This window comes from Oreochromis niloticus, linkage group LG3, assembly GCF_001858045.2.
Source record: "Oreochromis niloticus isolate F11D_XX linkage group LG3, O_niloticus_UMD_NMBU, whole genome shotgun sequence".
NCBI classification, from domain to species: Eukaryota; Metazoa; Chordata; class Actinopteri; order Cichliformes; family Cichlidae; genus Oreochromis; species Oreochromis niloticus.
This window is the reverse complement of record NC_031967.2, coordinates 9,674,336-9,687,953: the sequence shown is the minus strand read 5'-3', so window position 1 is coordinate 9,687,953 and position 13,618 is coordinate 9,674,336. Positions and strand designations below refer to the sequence as shown.

The following is a 13,618-nucleotide window of genomic DNA, read 5'->3' as shown; positions in this document are numbered from 1 at the left end:
AGTGAGAAACAATGCAAAGGACTGTAGTGCAGTGCCATCTTCTGGCTTAATTGTCTGCCAATCTAAGGCCTCTTTTATGTAGGCTTCAGCTATCTTAAAGTCATCTCCAAAAAACTCTTTGAGCATTTGTTTCGCCTTTGTATAACCCACTGAAGGTTCCATGTGGATGCAACTTTTAACCAACTCATGGGGTTGTCCACTCGTGTACTGCAGCAAATACTGTAGACGATCACGATTATTATCAGTACGGCTTTCAATTCCATGTTCAATGGAACCGATAAAAGAGTTGTATTCAAGTGGATCTCCGTTGAAAGTTGGAATGGAAATGTCAGGTAATAGAGATGCCTTGTGATTCTTTACCAGGTACTCAGTGACGTTAACTTGCTGAGAAATGGCTTGACACAAACTATCGAGCCCAGGTTCACCAGCCCTTTGAGTGTTTGGCACAGGCACTGTCCTTTCCTGCATTGGTGTCTGCACGTTGTCGTCGTTGTAGGGTGCAGATGAGACATAATGCAAAGTTGGGTGGAATGTGGTTTTAATCTCAGTTTTGCCATTCTGATCATCATCTGCAAAAATGCTCATGTCTGGCTGTGTATCTTCATATTTTTGCAAAACTTCCAGTTTTGCATCTGACTCAGCAAGGGCAGTCTGCATTGCATGCATTTCCTTTTTAGCCTTTATTGCAGCCTCTCTTTGTTTTTCTTCTGCCTGCAATTGAGCCTCCTTTCCTTTCATTTCTGCATACCAATCCGCTTCTTCCTTTTCTATTGCCAACTCTTCTCCAGAGCTGCAGCCTTTGCCTTTAATGCAGCACGCTCCATTTCTACCTTTAATCTAATAGAGGAAGATGTAGAGGAAAGGCTTCCACGGTGTGATCCAGATCTACTGGAGTGTTTGCTTGCCGACTTTGATAATATGGACCTATTATCTGCTTGCTTTCCTATGTCATCCTCTCTGTTCTGTTCAGAGCGTTTCATGACTTCATTCATCCACCCTTCACATTTCCAAAAGAAATCATTCAGGGACTTGTTCTTTGGATCAAACCAACTATTTTGATCTTCCAAAAACTCATCTTCACTCATAAGTTGTTGCAGTTCAGAATTTAGGCTAGTAAAGTCTTGCTGCAAAGAGCTAAAATCAACTCGTAATTTATTTTTAACGAGGTCAACATTTGCATCATCTTCCATTAGTTGCTCAATTTCTTTTTTCATGCCTGTTAATTGGGAGAGCTTATGTTTACGTGCATTGACATTTCTAGTCTTGCAGTCTTCCACAGCCTTCTCAGTCATTTTTACAATCCTTTTTCCACTGTTTTGTTCATCCATGGCAGCAAAATTCCAAACTCAATCAATACACATGCACCTCAGCAAATTGAAAAAACGGCAAGGCAATTTAAAACTTACTGTTTTCCATCTTCAGTTTTTCCTCAGTTCGGTATTTCCTTCTTTCTTTGTAGTCAGGCGTTTTCAAACTCCATTAATCCGTGAAGAGCTGGTTTTTTGACTAATGTAGGTTTCCTGCGAATGGAGCCTTAGCTTGACGCTCCGCTTAGTCCCTCTTTCCATATCCAAAAAAAAACAACAACAGTCCTTGATAGTTTCTCAATATTTACTTCAAAAGTCCAAACAGGTACACAGCAACAGAATTCCAAATTATGAAAACTTACAAAGCTCAATTCAAAATGGATGAAGAGAGATTGCGAGGTCAAAAAACCATGTGGCTCCACTGTCCTCTCGCCCAACTTCCTGTTTTTTCTGCACTATCAAAATAAAAGCATGCATTTCAAATTAAACTGCATGTAGGCTCCTACAATGGCCACGGCCCGAAAGCTAGATTGGACTCGATTGCAGATAACCACAAACAGAGACGGCTCAAACGTTTTGCAGTGTTTATTATTTAGTCAACAAGTGGATACGTGACAAGGTGTTGCTAACGATGTAGCCGTGGGTCAGTGGGGGTGAACGGCGATTTAGCTGGTTGCGACAGGAACGGAGCGGTTGCGTCTGGGAAGAAAAGAGAACAGGGTTAAGAAGGTGGCAGGTGCAGGGTATCCTAGCAGAGGTGAAACTGACTGATAGCGCTTACTGGTGACCGGCGTGAACCTCGCTTTGAGGGAGAGGCAGTGATAGTCCAGGGGAGTAGTGGAAAGGCTGGCAGACCTGAGTTCCGCTGTGTCCAAGGTGGTGAGTGAGGCTGGAGGGCAGGCAGGTGAGGGTCCTTGTATTCTTCCTGAATATGAAGATAATCCAAGGAGAGCTGGGGTTGAGGGTGATAGCAAAGAAGGTCCAGGAAATCTGAAGCACATGAAACCAAAGTTTATCTTACTATCAGCAACATTACATGTCAATTATGATTCTGTGTTTAATCATTAATGTTGGGTTTAAGTCAACCCTGCTGGTAAACAACCCTTAACCCTTTAAAGCCGGTCGGAGCGGACACGCTCCATTTTGCGTAACCATTTTTAAATTCCGGTAGCACTGCAACCACGTAAGCTAGCGCAATAATTTTTTTTGCATATGAAACCGGAGGAGTTGTACTTAAATCTTATGCCATCAGCTTGTCCTAGGTCACAGTTTCCTTCCACATATAGCTTTGCAAAAACTGCATAAAAAGCACTTGCAGCAACAAAAACATAATATTCCAGAAACATGCCTTGCCGATCCGATCAGCCGTTCATAACACTTCCTACGTCCATCAGCGCGAACTATCGCATGTCCGCCGTGACCTGCCCGAAACCGGAAGTGACGTCATTTTGCGGAAATGTAGTTTTTTACCATCGTGGCCTTGTGAGCCTATACTTGTGTTTTTAAAAGTTATGTTTGACTTTCTGACTTTCTGTGTCGTTTCTGGGATGCTTAGGACTCATATTGCACTGCTGGAAATAGTTTATTTTGATGCATATGCTGTGATTTTGCAAATTTGCATTATAATATTTATTTTCATTTTTCCTGCAGTATATGAAAATTGGTGTATTTCAAAAATAAAACTAAGAAGACACTGGTGGGAAACTAGTTTGTGCAACTTTTTTGTATTTACAGTTTTGAGGGATAAGCCTCTTAAATTTCTCTAACTAGAAATATATGTTAAAAAAAAGAAAAACGATTTTAAATTTTTTTTTGTACTTTATTGCACTTTTTTGCAATTTATGTAATTACTATGCACTTAATGCATACATATTATTAAAATTTGAGCTATAATGGTTGTATTGATGTATATCAACTTGAAATGCTCGCAACAATGGCACTACAACATGTAAAAATATAATATAAGCTCTGGCGGACTTGGTTCTATGGTAGGTCTTAAAGGGTTAATCACAGTTTTAAGCAGGCATGTGTGTGTGTTTCCGGCCATACAATACATAGACATATGACCTTTCAATGAACTTAAACTGTGTGTATGAGGTATGCAGAAAAGCAGAAAGAAGCGTCTTGCTAAAGTATAAAAACAGGAACTTGCGGGGGCGTGGTTATGTTGCTGAACTAGGCACACGTATTTTTGTGAGCTCCTGGCGATGTTTCAGTAAGTTCCTGAAAACTGTCCTTTAACTGCGTGAACAGTGATAACTACTGCTTGTAGCGAGTTATTATCGACATTATGCCGGCAAAGAAAGCACAAAATAAATCTAAAGCACACTCCGAGTGAGGAAGACGACGTCTCAGTCAAGCTATCAAGCTAACTCTGCAGGTGATGCTAGTTCTGTTTGTCTCTTAGACGTGAGTGTTGGAATGGCCCACAACTTGGATGTTATTCAAATACTCGACGGGATCAGAAGTGACTTTTCCACAAAAATTGATGTGGTCCTGACAGCGATCCAAGATGTTAAAAGGGACGCGCAGGACTTCTCGATGCGCATGGAGGGGGCAGAGAAGCGCATTAGCAGCGTGGAGGACACCGTTAACTCAGAGAAAGGCAAGACAGAGGCGCTAGTTAAACAAGTGGCTCTCCTTACGAACAAACTTGAGGACCTCGAAAACCGTTCTCGTCGATCCAACCTACGACTAGTTAATGTGCCGGAGAAAATAGAAGGAAATGACGCGGTGGCTTTCCTGGAGAAGTGGCTCCCCGAAGCGCTGGGACCAGCGACATTCCCGAGACAACCTCTCATCGAAAGAGCTCACCGGTTGCCTGGCCGGACGCAACCCAATCGACCACCCACACCGAGAGTCCTCATCGTGAAGTTTTTAAACTTCCAAGACAGAGTTCGGGTGATGCGAGCGGCTATGACCAAAGGGAAAGTTATCTGCGGGGGCCAAGAGGTCATGTTCTTCCCGGATCTTTCCACAGATCTCCACCGACGAAGGAGGGGCTTTGACCGGGTAAAACAGCAGCTGAGGTCGATGAACTTACGTTACGGATTAATTTACCCAGCGAAGCTACGAGTGTCATCTGATGGACATACGCATGTCTTTGAGACCCCAGCAGATGCGGAAAAATTCATCCAAGGTTTGCAGAACACAGAGATATAACGGATTATCTATGGGAACGGTCTAATCCTTTACTATCTGCCCATAACAACTGTAATTTGAAATTGTTGGATTTACTGGCCAATATTGCTTATCCTTGCTGTTAAATTTTTTGGGGAGAGTATTTTATTTATTTTTTTTGTGTTTACTTTGGTTTACCATTCCTTCATTCTCCTCAGATGTAATGGGCATTTTATTTACCCCTTATAGATATATGGCCACGTCCACTCGTTGTTTGGGCTTTCATTTGTGTCTTGGAGTGTTGATTGTTTGCCATACAGTCGGCTCTCCGGGATGAGAGCTATGCTGCAAGAAAGTTTGTAATGATCATTATATGCATACTTGTTCATGTAGAATATATATTTTCGTCAGGAGACGCAATTATCCAGGTGGTTTGGTTTGTTTGAGCATAATGTCAGCTCGGTTCGGTTTAGCTGCTCCCTTGTTTACGATGGATCAGCGTGTGCACTTAACTGCACCCCAAGGTCAGGGGAGGGTGGGGTAAGGCGAGGGGCTGTCTCTTTCAGGTTGACAGCTAAGGGGGTTCATTTATGGCAGATTTTATGTTGTTTGCTTGTGTTTTTGTATTTTTCACAACTTGTTGCTTTTTACTGGTTTACTCCCAACACAACAGTTAGGGATACTGAAAGGTTTTCCAACAACCAAAAGATGATACTATGTTGCACAATCTGATGTATTATTAAGAATGAGGATTTCATATAAGAATTTTAAATTTATTTCTTGGAATGTGAGAGGAATGGTAAAAGTGGTTAAACTAAAACAGGTTATTACCAGGCTTAAACAACTTGAGTCATCAATAGCGTTTATCCAAGAGACCCATTTACTCAGAGAGGATCTGGTGAAAGTACGTAGGAGATGGCCAGGCAAAGTGCTAGCATCCTGTTGCCCTTCTCATTCGAGAGGGGTTATGGTGTTAATTCATAATTCAGTGCCTTTCCAAGTAAACAACACTATTTATGATAAAGCTGGCAGATTTTTGGTGGTTCAAGGAACTCTCTTGAAAGAAACTTTTAATTTAGTTAATGTTTATGGCCCTAATGATGATAACCCTTCATTTTTTGAGAATTTATTTCTATTGATAGCTACCCTTCCTGGTAAGATAATATTGGCAGGAGATTTAAATTGTACTTTGGACCCGAAGCTTGACCGCTCATCAGGGATAGACACTTCACACTCTCAAACAAGGAAAAAAATACAACAATATTTGAAAGATCTGAACCTTTGTGATCCATGGAGAATTCAAAACCCTAATAAACAAGAATTCTCACGCTATTCAGCAGTATTTAAATCCTACTCCCGAATAGATTATTTTCTAATTTCCTCATCTTTGCTACCCACTATAACTAAGTGTATATATGACAGCATTGTATTGTCAGACCATGCCCCAACCTCACTATTTTACAAGGTAGAACAAGTGAATAGCCGCTCAAACAAGTGGCGCTTACACCCTAAATGGATACATGATTCTGACTTTATAAAATTTGTAGGAGAACATATTGATCTCTACTTCTCAATTAATACAACTCAAACAACTGCAGCCATTAGATGGGAAGCTTTTAAAGCATATATTAGAGGACAAATGATAAGTTTCACCAGCTCTAAATTTAACAAATTTAAACAGACAATGAACGAATTAAACAATAAAATTAGAGAATTAGAGAGAGAAGTTACCATAGATGATTCAACACAGAAAAAACAGGAATTATTGACCCTTAAAGCTAAATACGAGGAGCTGTCTATGCTTAAAGCTGAAGATGGTCTAATAAGATTGAAACAGACGTTTTATGATCAGGGAGAAAAGCCGGGTAAACTGCTAGCTTGGCAGATAAAGAAACTTGAATCTGACAGAGCCATTAATATAATTAGGAACGATCAAGGGGAATTATCTACGGATCCCACAGAAATTAATAACACCTTTGTCTCATATTATAAAACCCTATATAATTCTGACAGTCCACTAGACCTGGTGAACCAAAATACTTTCCTAGATAGATTGGTCTTTCCTTGTATTTCTGAGGGTATGAAGAATGAATTGGAGAGAGAAATAAATTTCAATGACGTTTCTGATGCCATTACGAACATGAGGGGAGGTAAGGCTTCGGGTCCTGATGGGCTTCCGATAGACATTTACAAACTATTTAAAGCAAAATTAATTCCCCCATTATTAGATGTTTATTTGGAATCCTTTAAAACAGGTTGCCTCCCTGCTACATTACGTAGTGCCCTGATCACTCTCATTTTAAAACCAAGCAAAGCGCCAGCCGAAAGCGGTTCTTACAGACCCATATCGCTGTTAAATTCTGACTCCAAAATCATAGCTAAGGCTCTGGCTATGAGGCTGGAGAGGGCTCTTCCAGCCATTATACATGGAGATCAAAATGGTTTCGTTCAAAATCGTCAGGGGTTCCACAACGTGAGGAGAGTTCTCAATATAATCCACAAATGTGAAGAGTCACCTGATACTGCAATACTATCACTCGATGCGGAGAAGGCATTCGATCGAGTTGAATGGCCCTATCTAATTGAGGTGCTTAAGCGTTTTGGATTCGGTGATCACTTCCGTAGATGGGTTGAAATTTTACTTGCTGATTCGGTTGCAATGGTATCTACCAATAATCTCATCTCTCATCCTTTTGAGCTATTTAGAGGCACCAGACAAGGGTCTCCAATTTCACCTCTGCTTTTTGTACTAGCCATGGAACCTTTAGCAATAGCAATTAGATCACATCCTTCAATCCATGGTATTAAGATTGGGGAGACGCTACACAAAACAGCAATGTACGCTGATGATACTATTCTGTTTCTATCACACCTCGCAGAATCAATACCATCTCTCCTGAAGCTATTTGATCAATTTGGCAGTTTCTCTGGGTTCAAAGTGAATAAAGAAAAATCATCCATTATGTTTTTAAATGTAAATGAGAGGATGAAACCAGTTGTGTCCCATCCATTTGTGAATGCCACAGAGGGATTTAAATATTTGGGCATCAGAGTAACCCCAAAGATAAGCGATCTTAGTTCAGCCAATTATGAGCCCATGGTAATAGAGGTGTCGGAAGAGATCACTAGATTAATATCATTGCCTCTTTCTTTACTGGGAAGAATAAACATAGTAAAAATGACTATATTACCTAAATTTCTATATATCTTTCAGTCAGTTCCGCTGGCCCCTCCTCCTTCTTTTTTTTCCAAGACCAGAAAGCTCCTCTCTAATTTCATCTGGAACAATAGGAAGCCAAGACTCAGACTCTCCCTCTTGTATTTACCATATGATAGAGGAGGGCTACAATTTCCAAATTTAGAATGGTATTATTGGGCTGCTCAGCTGAGGGCCACTATGTTTTGGTTTTCAAACGATATTTTCCTTCCCTGGTTAGAAATTGAAAAAATGTCCTCAAAGGGTTTGTCATTACATAGCTATCTATACTGAGCACCCTTTAAAACTTTAAAGAAAACTACTACTAATCCCTTTGTAAAAAACACTGTTGTTGTTTGGCATGAAATACAAAAAATGTTGAATGACTCTCCAAGGTTGTCCTGTTTCTCCCCAATTTGGGGTAATGAACTCTTTGCTCCGGCTAAGAATGACTTGGGCTTTAAAGAATGGCTTAACAAGGGTGTTGCGAAATTACAGGACTTATATGAGGAATACTCTCTAATGTCATTCGGTGAATTAAGGGCAAAGTTTAATATACCGCAGAAACACTTCTTTAAGTATTTACAACTTAGAAGTTTTATTCTGGCACACTTAAACAACTCAGTACATTAACCCCCACTCTCCATCCTAGAAACTCATGTTACAAAAAACTGTTTTGGTAAAAGACTGGTGTCCCAGTTTTATAGCATGTTAGTTGAAAACCATAAGGACAACTCTGATGGTAGAAGACGGGAGTGGATTAGTGACTTACAAGAAGATATTTCATCTACTGAATGGAGTAAAATATGTTTAAAAGCACACACTCAAACCATTAACACTCGTTTGAGAATGATACAATTTAACTGGATAATGCGAACATACATATCCCCTGTGCAATTGAATAAATTTGATCCTAATATAATTGATCTATGCTATAAGTGAATAAGATAACTAGATAATGATGAATAATGTCTGAATTGTTGTTGGGCATATACTGTGTAACCTACGTTATGATTTTTTTTTCTTTTTTTTTCTTTTTTTAAATTGTATTTATTTGTATTGTTTGCTATCTTAATTATTTAATTATTCACTTATTTTGAATTCCTTTAGGATTAACATTTCTATTATTATTATTATTATTATTATTATTATTATTATTTTAATACCTGCTATATGTTCATTATATTTTTGTGTTGGATACTGTTGGAAAAAAAACAAACAAACAAAAAACAAATAAACATATGTTTAAAAAAAAAACCAGGAACTTGCAATAGGACAATTAAAGGTGTGAAGTCTTAGACTTTAAGAAACAGAACAGTCTGGTTTCTAAAGCTATAATGGAAATAATAACGTTGAGGGTGTATGGTGCACAGAGTGCACACAGATTTGCACACATGCACAAATGATTATATGTTTCTAAGCATAAATGACAATGTAAAAAATATCAATCCTAAAAATTAATACCCTTTTTTAAATTAAAATCATGCTTCATAAAGGTTTGGCAGTTTCTTATCATTCCTGCAGACACTAATCTGCCAAGTTTGAAGCTGAATCATGTGTACTCACACAAAATCCAGACATTAGAATTTAAACTACATTTCTTATTTATTTTAATAATCAAACTTATAGTGTTATTAAATCTTTGATTAAGAACAAAGATCCTTTACTTTCAGGAACAGCAATGCTAATAAACTCTTTCTGTCCCACCTCTCTGGGAATCCACGACCTGCATACTCTGCCCTACACTGTCAGCACATCTGCCCACATGTGTTGACCAGTCTCTCGGTCCCTGTTATGTCAGTCCCACTCTGAACACTGATACATGTTAAGCTTAATTTATTAAGAATTTGCTTACAACCTAAAATGTCTTTGCTACCTCCATCCACCTTGGTAACGTTTGGTTTTCTTAATGTTAGAGGACTTCATAGTAAACTAATTTTATAACTTGAAATCAGCCTGATTTGATATTTTTAAAATAAACATCATCTAGGTCTGGAGAGGACCATCTTATTTGTGAATTATACTCATCACATGTGAGTCAGCGCAGAGAAAGTGGACAGGGTGGAGGTTTGGCTGCAGTTTTTCCCAACAGTTTGAAATGATCCACTATTAAGGTGGAAATGTGTGTAGTTTTGATGTGCTGGTGTGAAAGGTCTGAACCCCTGCTGTCTGTGCAGTTATCTACCTACGAAGACCAAATAAGAGTCGTTGAGCTGAACTCTCACATTTTAGTAGAAGCAGGTTAAACATGAGCTTGGAAGGTTGTCTTGGTACCAATCCAGGGTGTACTTGGCCTCTGGCTCCATGACAACTGAAATATACTGCAGCCTCGTAAATTAGACAAGTGGAAAAAAATGGTTGGAGGGTATTTGAAAAATTAGGTAGAGGATCAATAGGGGGTCCATGGCCCTATTGGTGACACTCTCATAGGGCTTAAAATCTGGGACTCTCCATCAGTTCCTCTTAGAACTGAAGAAGCTTCTCAGGTGAAACTTCTTGAAGCAACTCAAAGAAGTCCAGACGCTTTTCTTTCAGTTCAGTTTCAGTTTTATTTGTCATATGCAAGTTAGCACAGGGTCAACATTGCAATGAAATGTGTTTGACGAGCAGCAGTCACTCAGCAGCATGGTACAGTAGAATAAAATAAAATAAAATAATAAAAAATAAATAGAAAAATAGTAAAGAGCAAAATATTTGAGAGACGTAGTAAAAGTGAAAAGATGACTAAATATACAAGTATATATAAATATATGTACACTAGTGATTAAATAAAGAAAATCTTGAAAATGAATATGACGGGGGGGGGGCAGATGGGATATTGCACAGGAATGAGCAGCAGTACAAACTGAACAGTACAAAGTTTTTTAGTGGTAGTAAATTATTACAGTATTGCACTTTTTAAATATAAATATCAATAAAGTGGAGTAACCAGTGCAGATTAAACAGAGTACTTGTGAAGCTGCAGGGTAGCTTCTCAGTGCGTCCTGTGTAGTGCGTTGTGTGTGTTTAAGTGTTGTGGTTGAGGTGTCGTATGGCCTGGTGGTAAAAACTGTTTTTAAGTCTTGTAGTCTGAACAGACAGACTCCTGTAACGTCTGCCAGATGGTAACAAGGAGAACAGCTGATGTGCTGGGTGGCTGTGGTCCTTGATGATGCTGTGTGCTTTACGGAGGCATCGCTGAAGATAAATGTCCTGAATGGCAGGAAGCCTCATGCCAGTGATGTGCATCTTCCATACCAAACTGTAATGCAGCTCGTCAGCAAGCTCTCAATTACACACCTTTAGAAATTTGAGGTGATGTTGGCATTCATGCCAAACTTCCTCAGCCTCCTCAGGAAGTAAAGCCACTGGCGAGCTTTCCTGATAGCAGTGTCTGTGTGAAGGGTCCAGGAGAAGTCCTCTGGGATGTTGACTCCAAGGAATTTGAAGCTGCTGACCCTTTCGACCTTGACACCGTTGATGTTGATGGGTTGGTGTTCACTGACTGGTCGTTTCCGGTAGTCCACTATCATTTCTCTAGTTTTGCTGATGTTGAGAGTCAGGTTTTTTTCCAGACACCACTCGTACAGTGCCATCACCTCCTCTCTATAGGCCGTCTCATCGTTGTCTGTGATGAGGCCTATGATGGTTGTGTCATCCGCAAACTTGATGATGATGTTGGAGTCGTGATTAGCAACACAGTCGTGTGTGAACAGGGAATATAGGAGGGGGCTAAGCACACAACCCTGTGGCATACCTGTGTATAGGATGAGTGGTGAGGAGGTGTGCTTACCAACTCTCACCACCTGGGGCCTGTTTGTGAGAAAGTTTAGAATCCATCTGCCGATTGGTGTTCCCAGCCCAAGGTCGACAAGCTTCGTGGCAAGTTTTGAGGGGATGATGGTGTTAAATGCCGAGCTGTAGTTGATGAGGAGCATCCTTGCATATGTATTCCCTTTTTCCAGGTGAGTGAGGGTGGTGTGCGTTGCCAGGGCGATGGCATCCTCTGTGGCTCTGTTTGTCCGATAGGCAAACTGAAGAGGGTCCAGTGCAGGGGTGGGAAATCTCAGTCCACAAGGGCCGGTGTCCCTGCAGGTTTTAGATGTGTCCTAGACCAACACAGCTGATTTAAATGGCTAAATTAGCTCCTCAACATGTCCTGAAGTTCTCCAGAGGCCTGGTAACGAATTAATCATGTGATTCAGGTGTGTTGACCCAAGGTGAGATCTAAAACCTGCAGGGACACCGGCCCTCGTGGACTGAGATTGCCCACCCCTGGTCCAGTGTGTCAGGGAGGGAGGAGCAGATGTGATCTTTGACCAGCCACTCCAGGCACTTCATGATGACGGATGTCAGTGCAACAGGACGGTAGTCATTCAGACAGGAGACCACTGATTTTTTGGGAACAGGAATGATGGTGGATGCTTTGAGGGACGTGGGGACCACTGACTGCCTCAGGGAGAGGTTGAAGATGTTGGTGAACACCTCTGCCAGCTGGTCGGCACACACTCTGAGAAGCCGGCCTGGGATGCCGTCCGGTCCTGGAGCTTTGTGAGGATTGACCTTTTTAAAGGTCCATCTCACAGCTTCCATTTTCAGAGTTAAAGTTACAGCCTCACTGTCCTCACTGAACACTGACAGTGTTGTCCTTCTTGTAGTCAGTGATGCAGTGCAGTCCATTCCACAGTCGCCTGGTGTCAAAGCTGTGGTAGCTGGACTCCATTTTGTACCTGTAGTCCTTTCTGGCCTTTTTTATGGACTTTCGGAGGTCATACCTGGCTGCTTTATATGCATCAGCATCCCCGGAGTTAAAGGCAGAGGTTCGCACTTTTAGCTTGGCACGAACGTCTTTATTTACCCAGGGTTTCTGATTTGAATATTTGCGGACGGTGGTTTTAGTGATGGTATCATCCATGCACTTTCCAATATATCCAATGACAGAGTCTGTGAGTTCATTGCCATCAGCTGCATCCACAAATATCTGCCAGTCAGTTGTGTCAAAGCAGTCCTGTAGGACCTCCTCAGCCTCACTGTCCCATTTGTAGATGACCCTGGAAGCTGGTTTTTCCTGTTTCAGTCTTTGTCTGTATGCAGGCAGCAGCAGAATGGAACAATGGTCTGCCTTACCAAAAGCTGGGCTGGGGAGGGGTTTGTAGCACTCTTTGAATGGAGTGTAACAATGGTCCAGTGTTTGATCACCTCTTGTGGGGAAGGAGATGTGCTGATAGTATTTGGGGAGAACCTTCTTCATGTTGGCTCTGTTGAAGTCTCCCAGCACAATAAAGGCAGCTTCTGGATTTTTGTTCTCAAGTCCAGTAATGATGTCATACAGTTCGTCCATAGCCGTAGCTTTATCAGCATGTGGGGGAATGTAAACAGCTGAGAGGAGAACTGAGCTGAACTCCCTCGGGAGGTAAAAAGGCCTGACTTTAATGGTCAGTAGCTCGACTCTCTGAGAGCAGTAAGTTTTTAAGATACACACATCTCTAGCCCACAAAGAGTTAACCATAAAGCACACCCCTCCTGTCCTTTTCTTGCCTGAGTCCTTCGTTCGGTCTCCCCGGTAAACAGTGAATCCATTCTGCATGATGCCGCAGTCGGGGACGCTGGGCTCCAGCCATGTCTCTGTGAAGGCCAGAACGCAGCAGTTCCTGATGTCTTGTTGGTGTTTAATCCGTGCACGCAGCTCGTCAAGTTTGTTGTCAAGAGACTGGAGATTCGCGAGCAGGATGCTGGGGAGAGGTGGCTTGCTGTTTCTCTGTCGCATTCACCACAAAACTCCGGCGCGTTTCACCCTCTTTGTTTTCCCTCGACGTCGTGCAAGTAAACAAAGGATCCCAGGCAGCAGAGCGTCCACGGAGTCGAAACTCGCTGTAAAGTCCGAACTGGCTGACGAACGTAGCTCCAAAAGCGTTTGTCTGTCATACCGAGTGTATGATCACGCTGTGTGCACAGAAATAGAAAGCAGTACAAAATAAATAATAACATTTTTGCTGAGATGACTGGGAGCTCTTGT

The 13,618-nt window shown here is 41.2% G+C and overlaps 1 protein-coding gene across 1 annotated transcript; it reads left to right on the top strand.

The window, feature by feature from the left end:
- The first annotated feature begins 3,686 nt into the window (after positions 1–3,686).
- On the top strand, positions 3,687–4,707 carry LOC112846275 (uncharacterized). Its single transcript, XM_025905708.1, has 2 exons — positions 3,687–3,987; positions 4,030–4,707. Exons 1-2 carry the CDS (start codon positions 3,729–3,731, stop codon positions 4,467–4,469), a joined length of 699 nt encoding a protein of 232 aa, XP_025761493.1. The 5' UTR covers positions 3,687–3,728; the 3' UTR covers positions 4,470–4,707.
- The last annotated feature ends 8,911 nt before the right edge of the window (positions 4,708–13,618 follow it).

Bases quoted from the DNA above. Each gene is read 5' to 3' on its own strand.
- LOC112846275 (XM_025905708.1), top strand. From the start codon at position 3,729: ATGGCCCACAACTTGGATGTTATTCAAATACTCGACGGGATCAGAAGT. The intron at 3,988-4,029 runs GATCCAACCTAC...AGAAAATAGAAG, and splicing joins CCTCGAAAACCGTTCTCGTC to GAAATGACGCGGTGGCTTTC.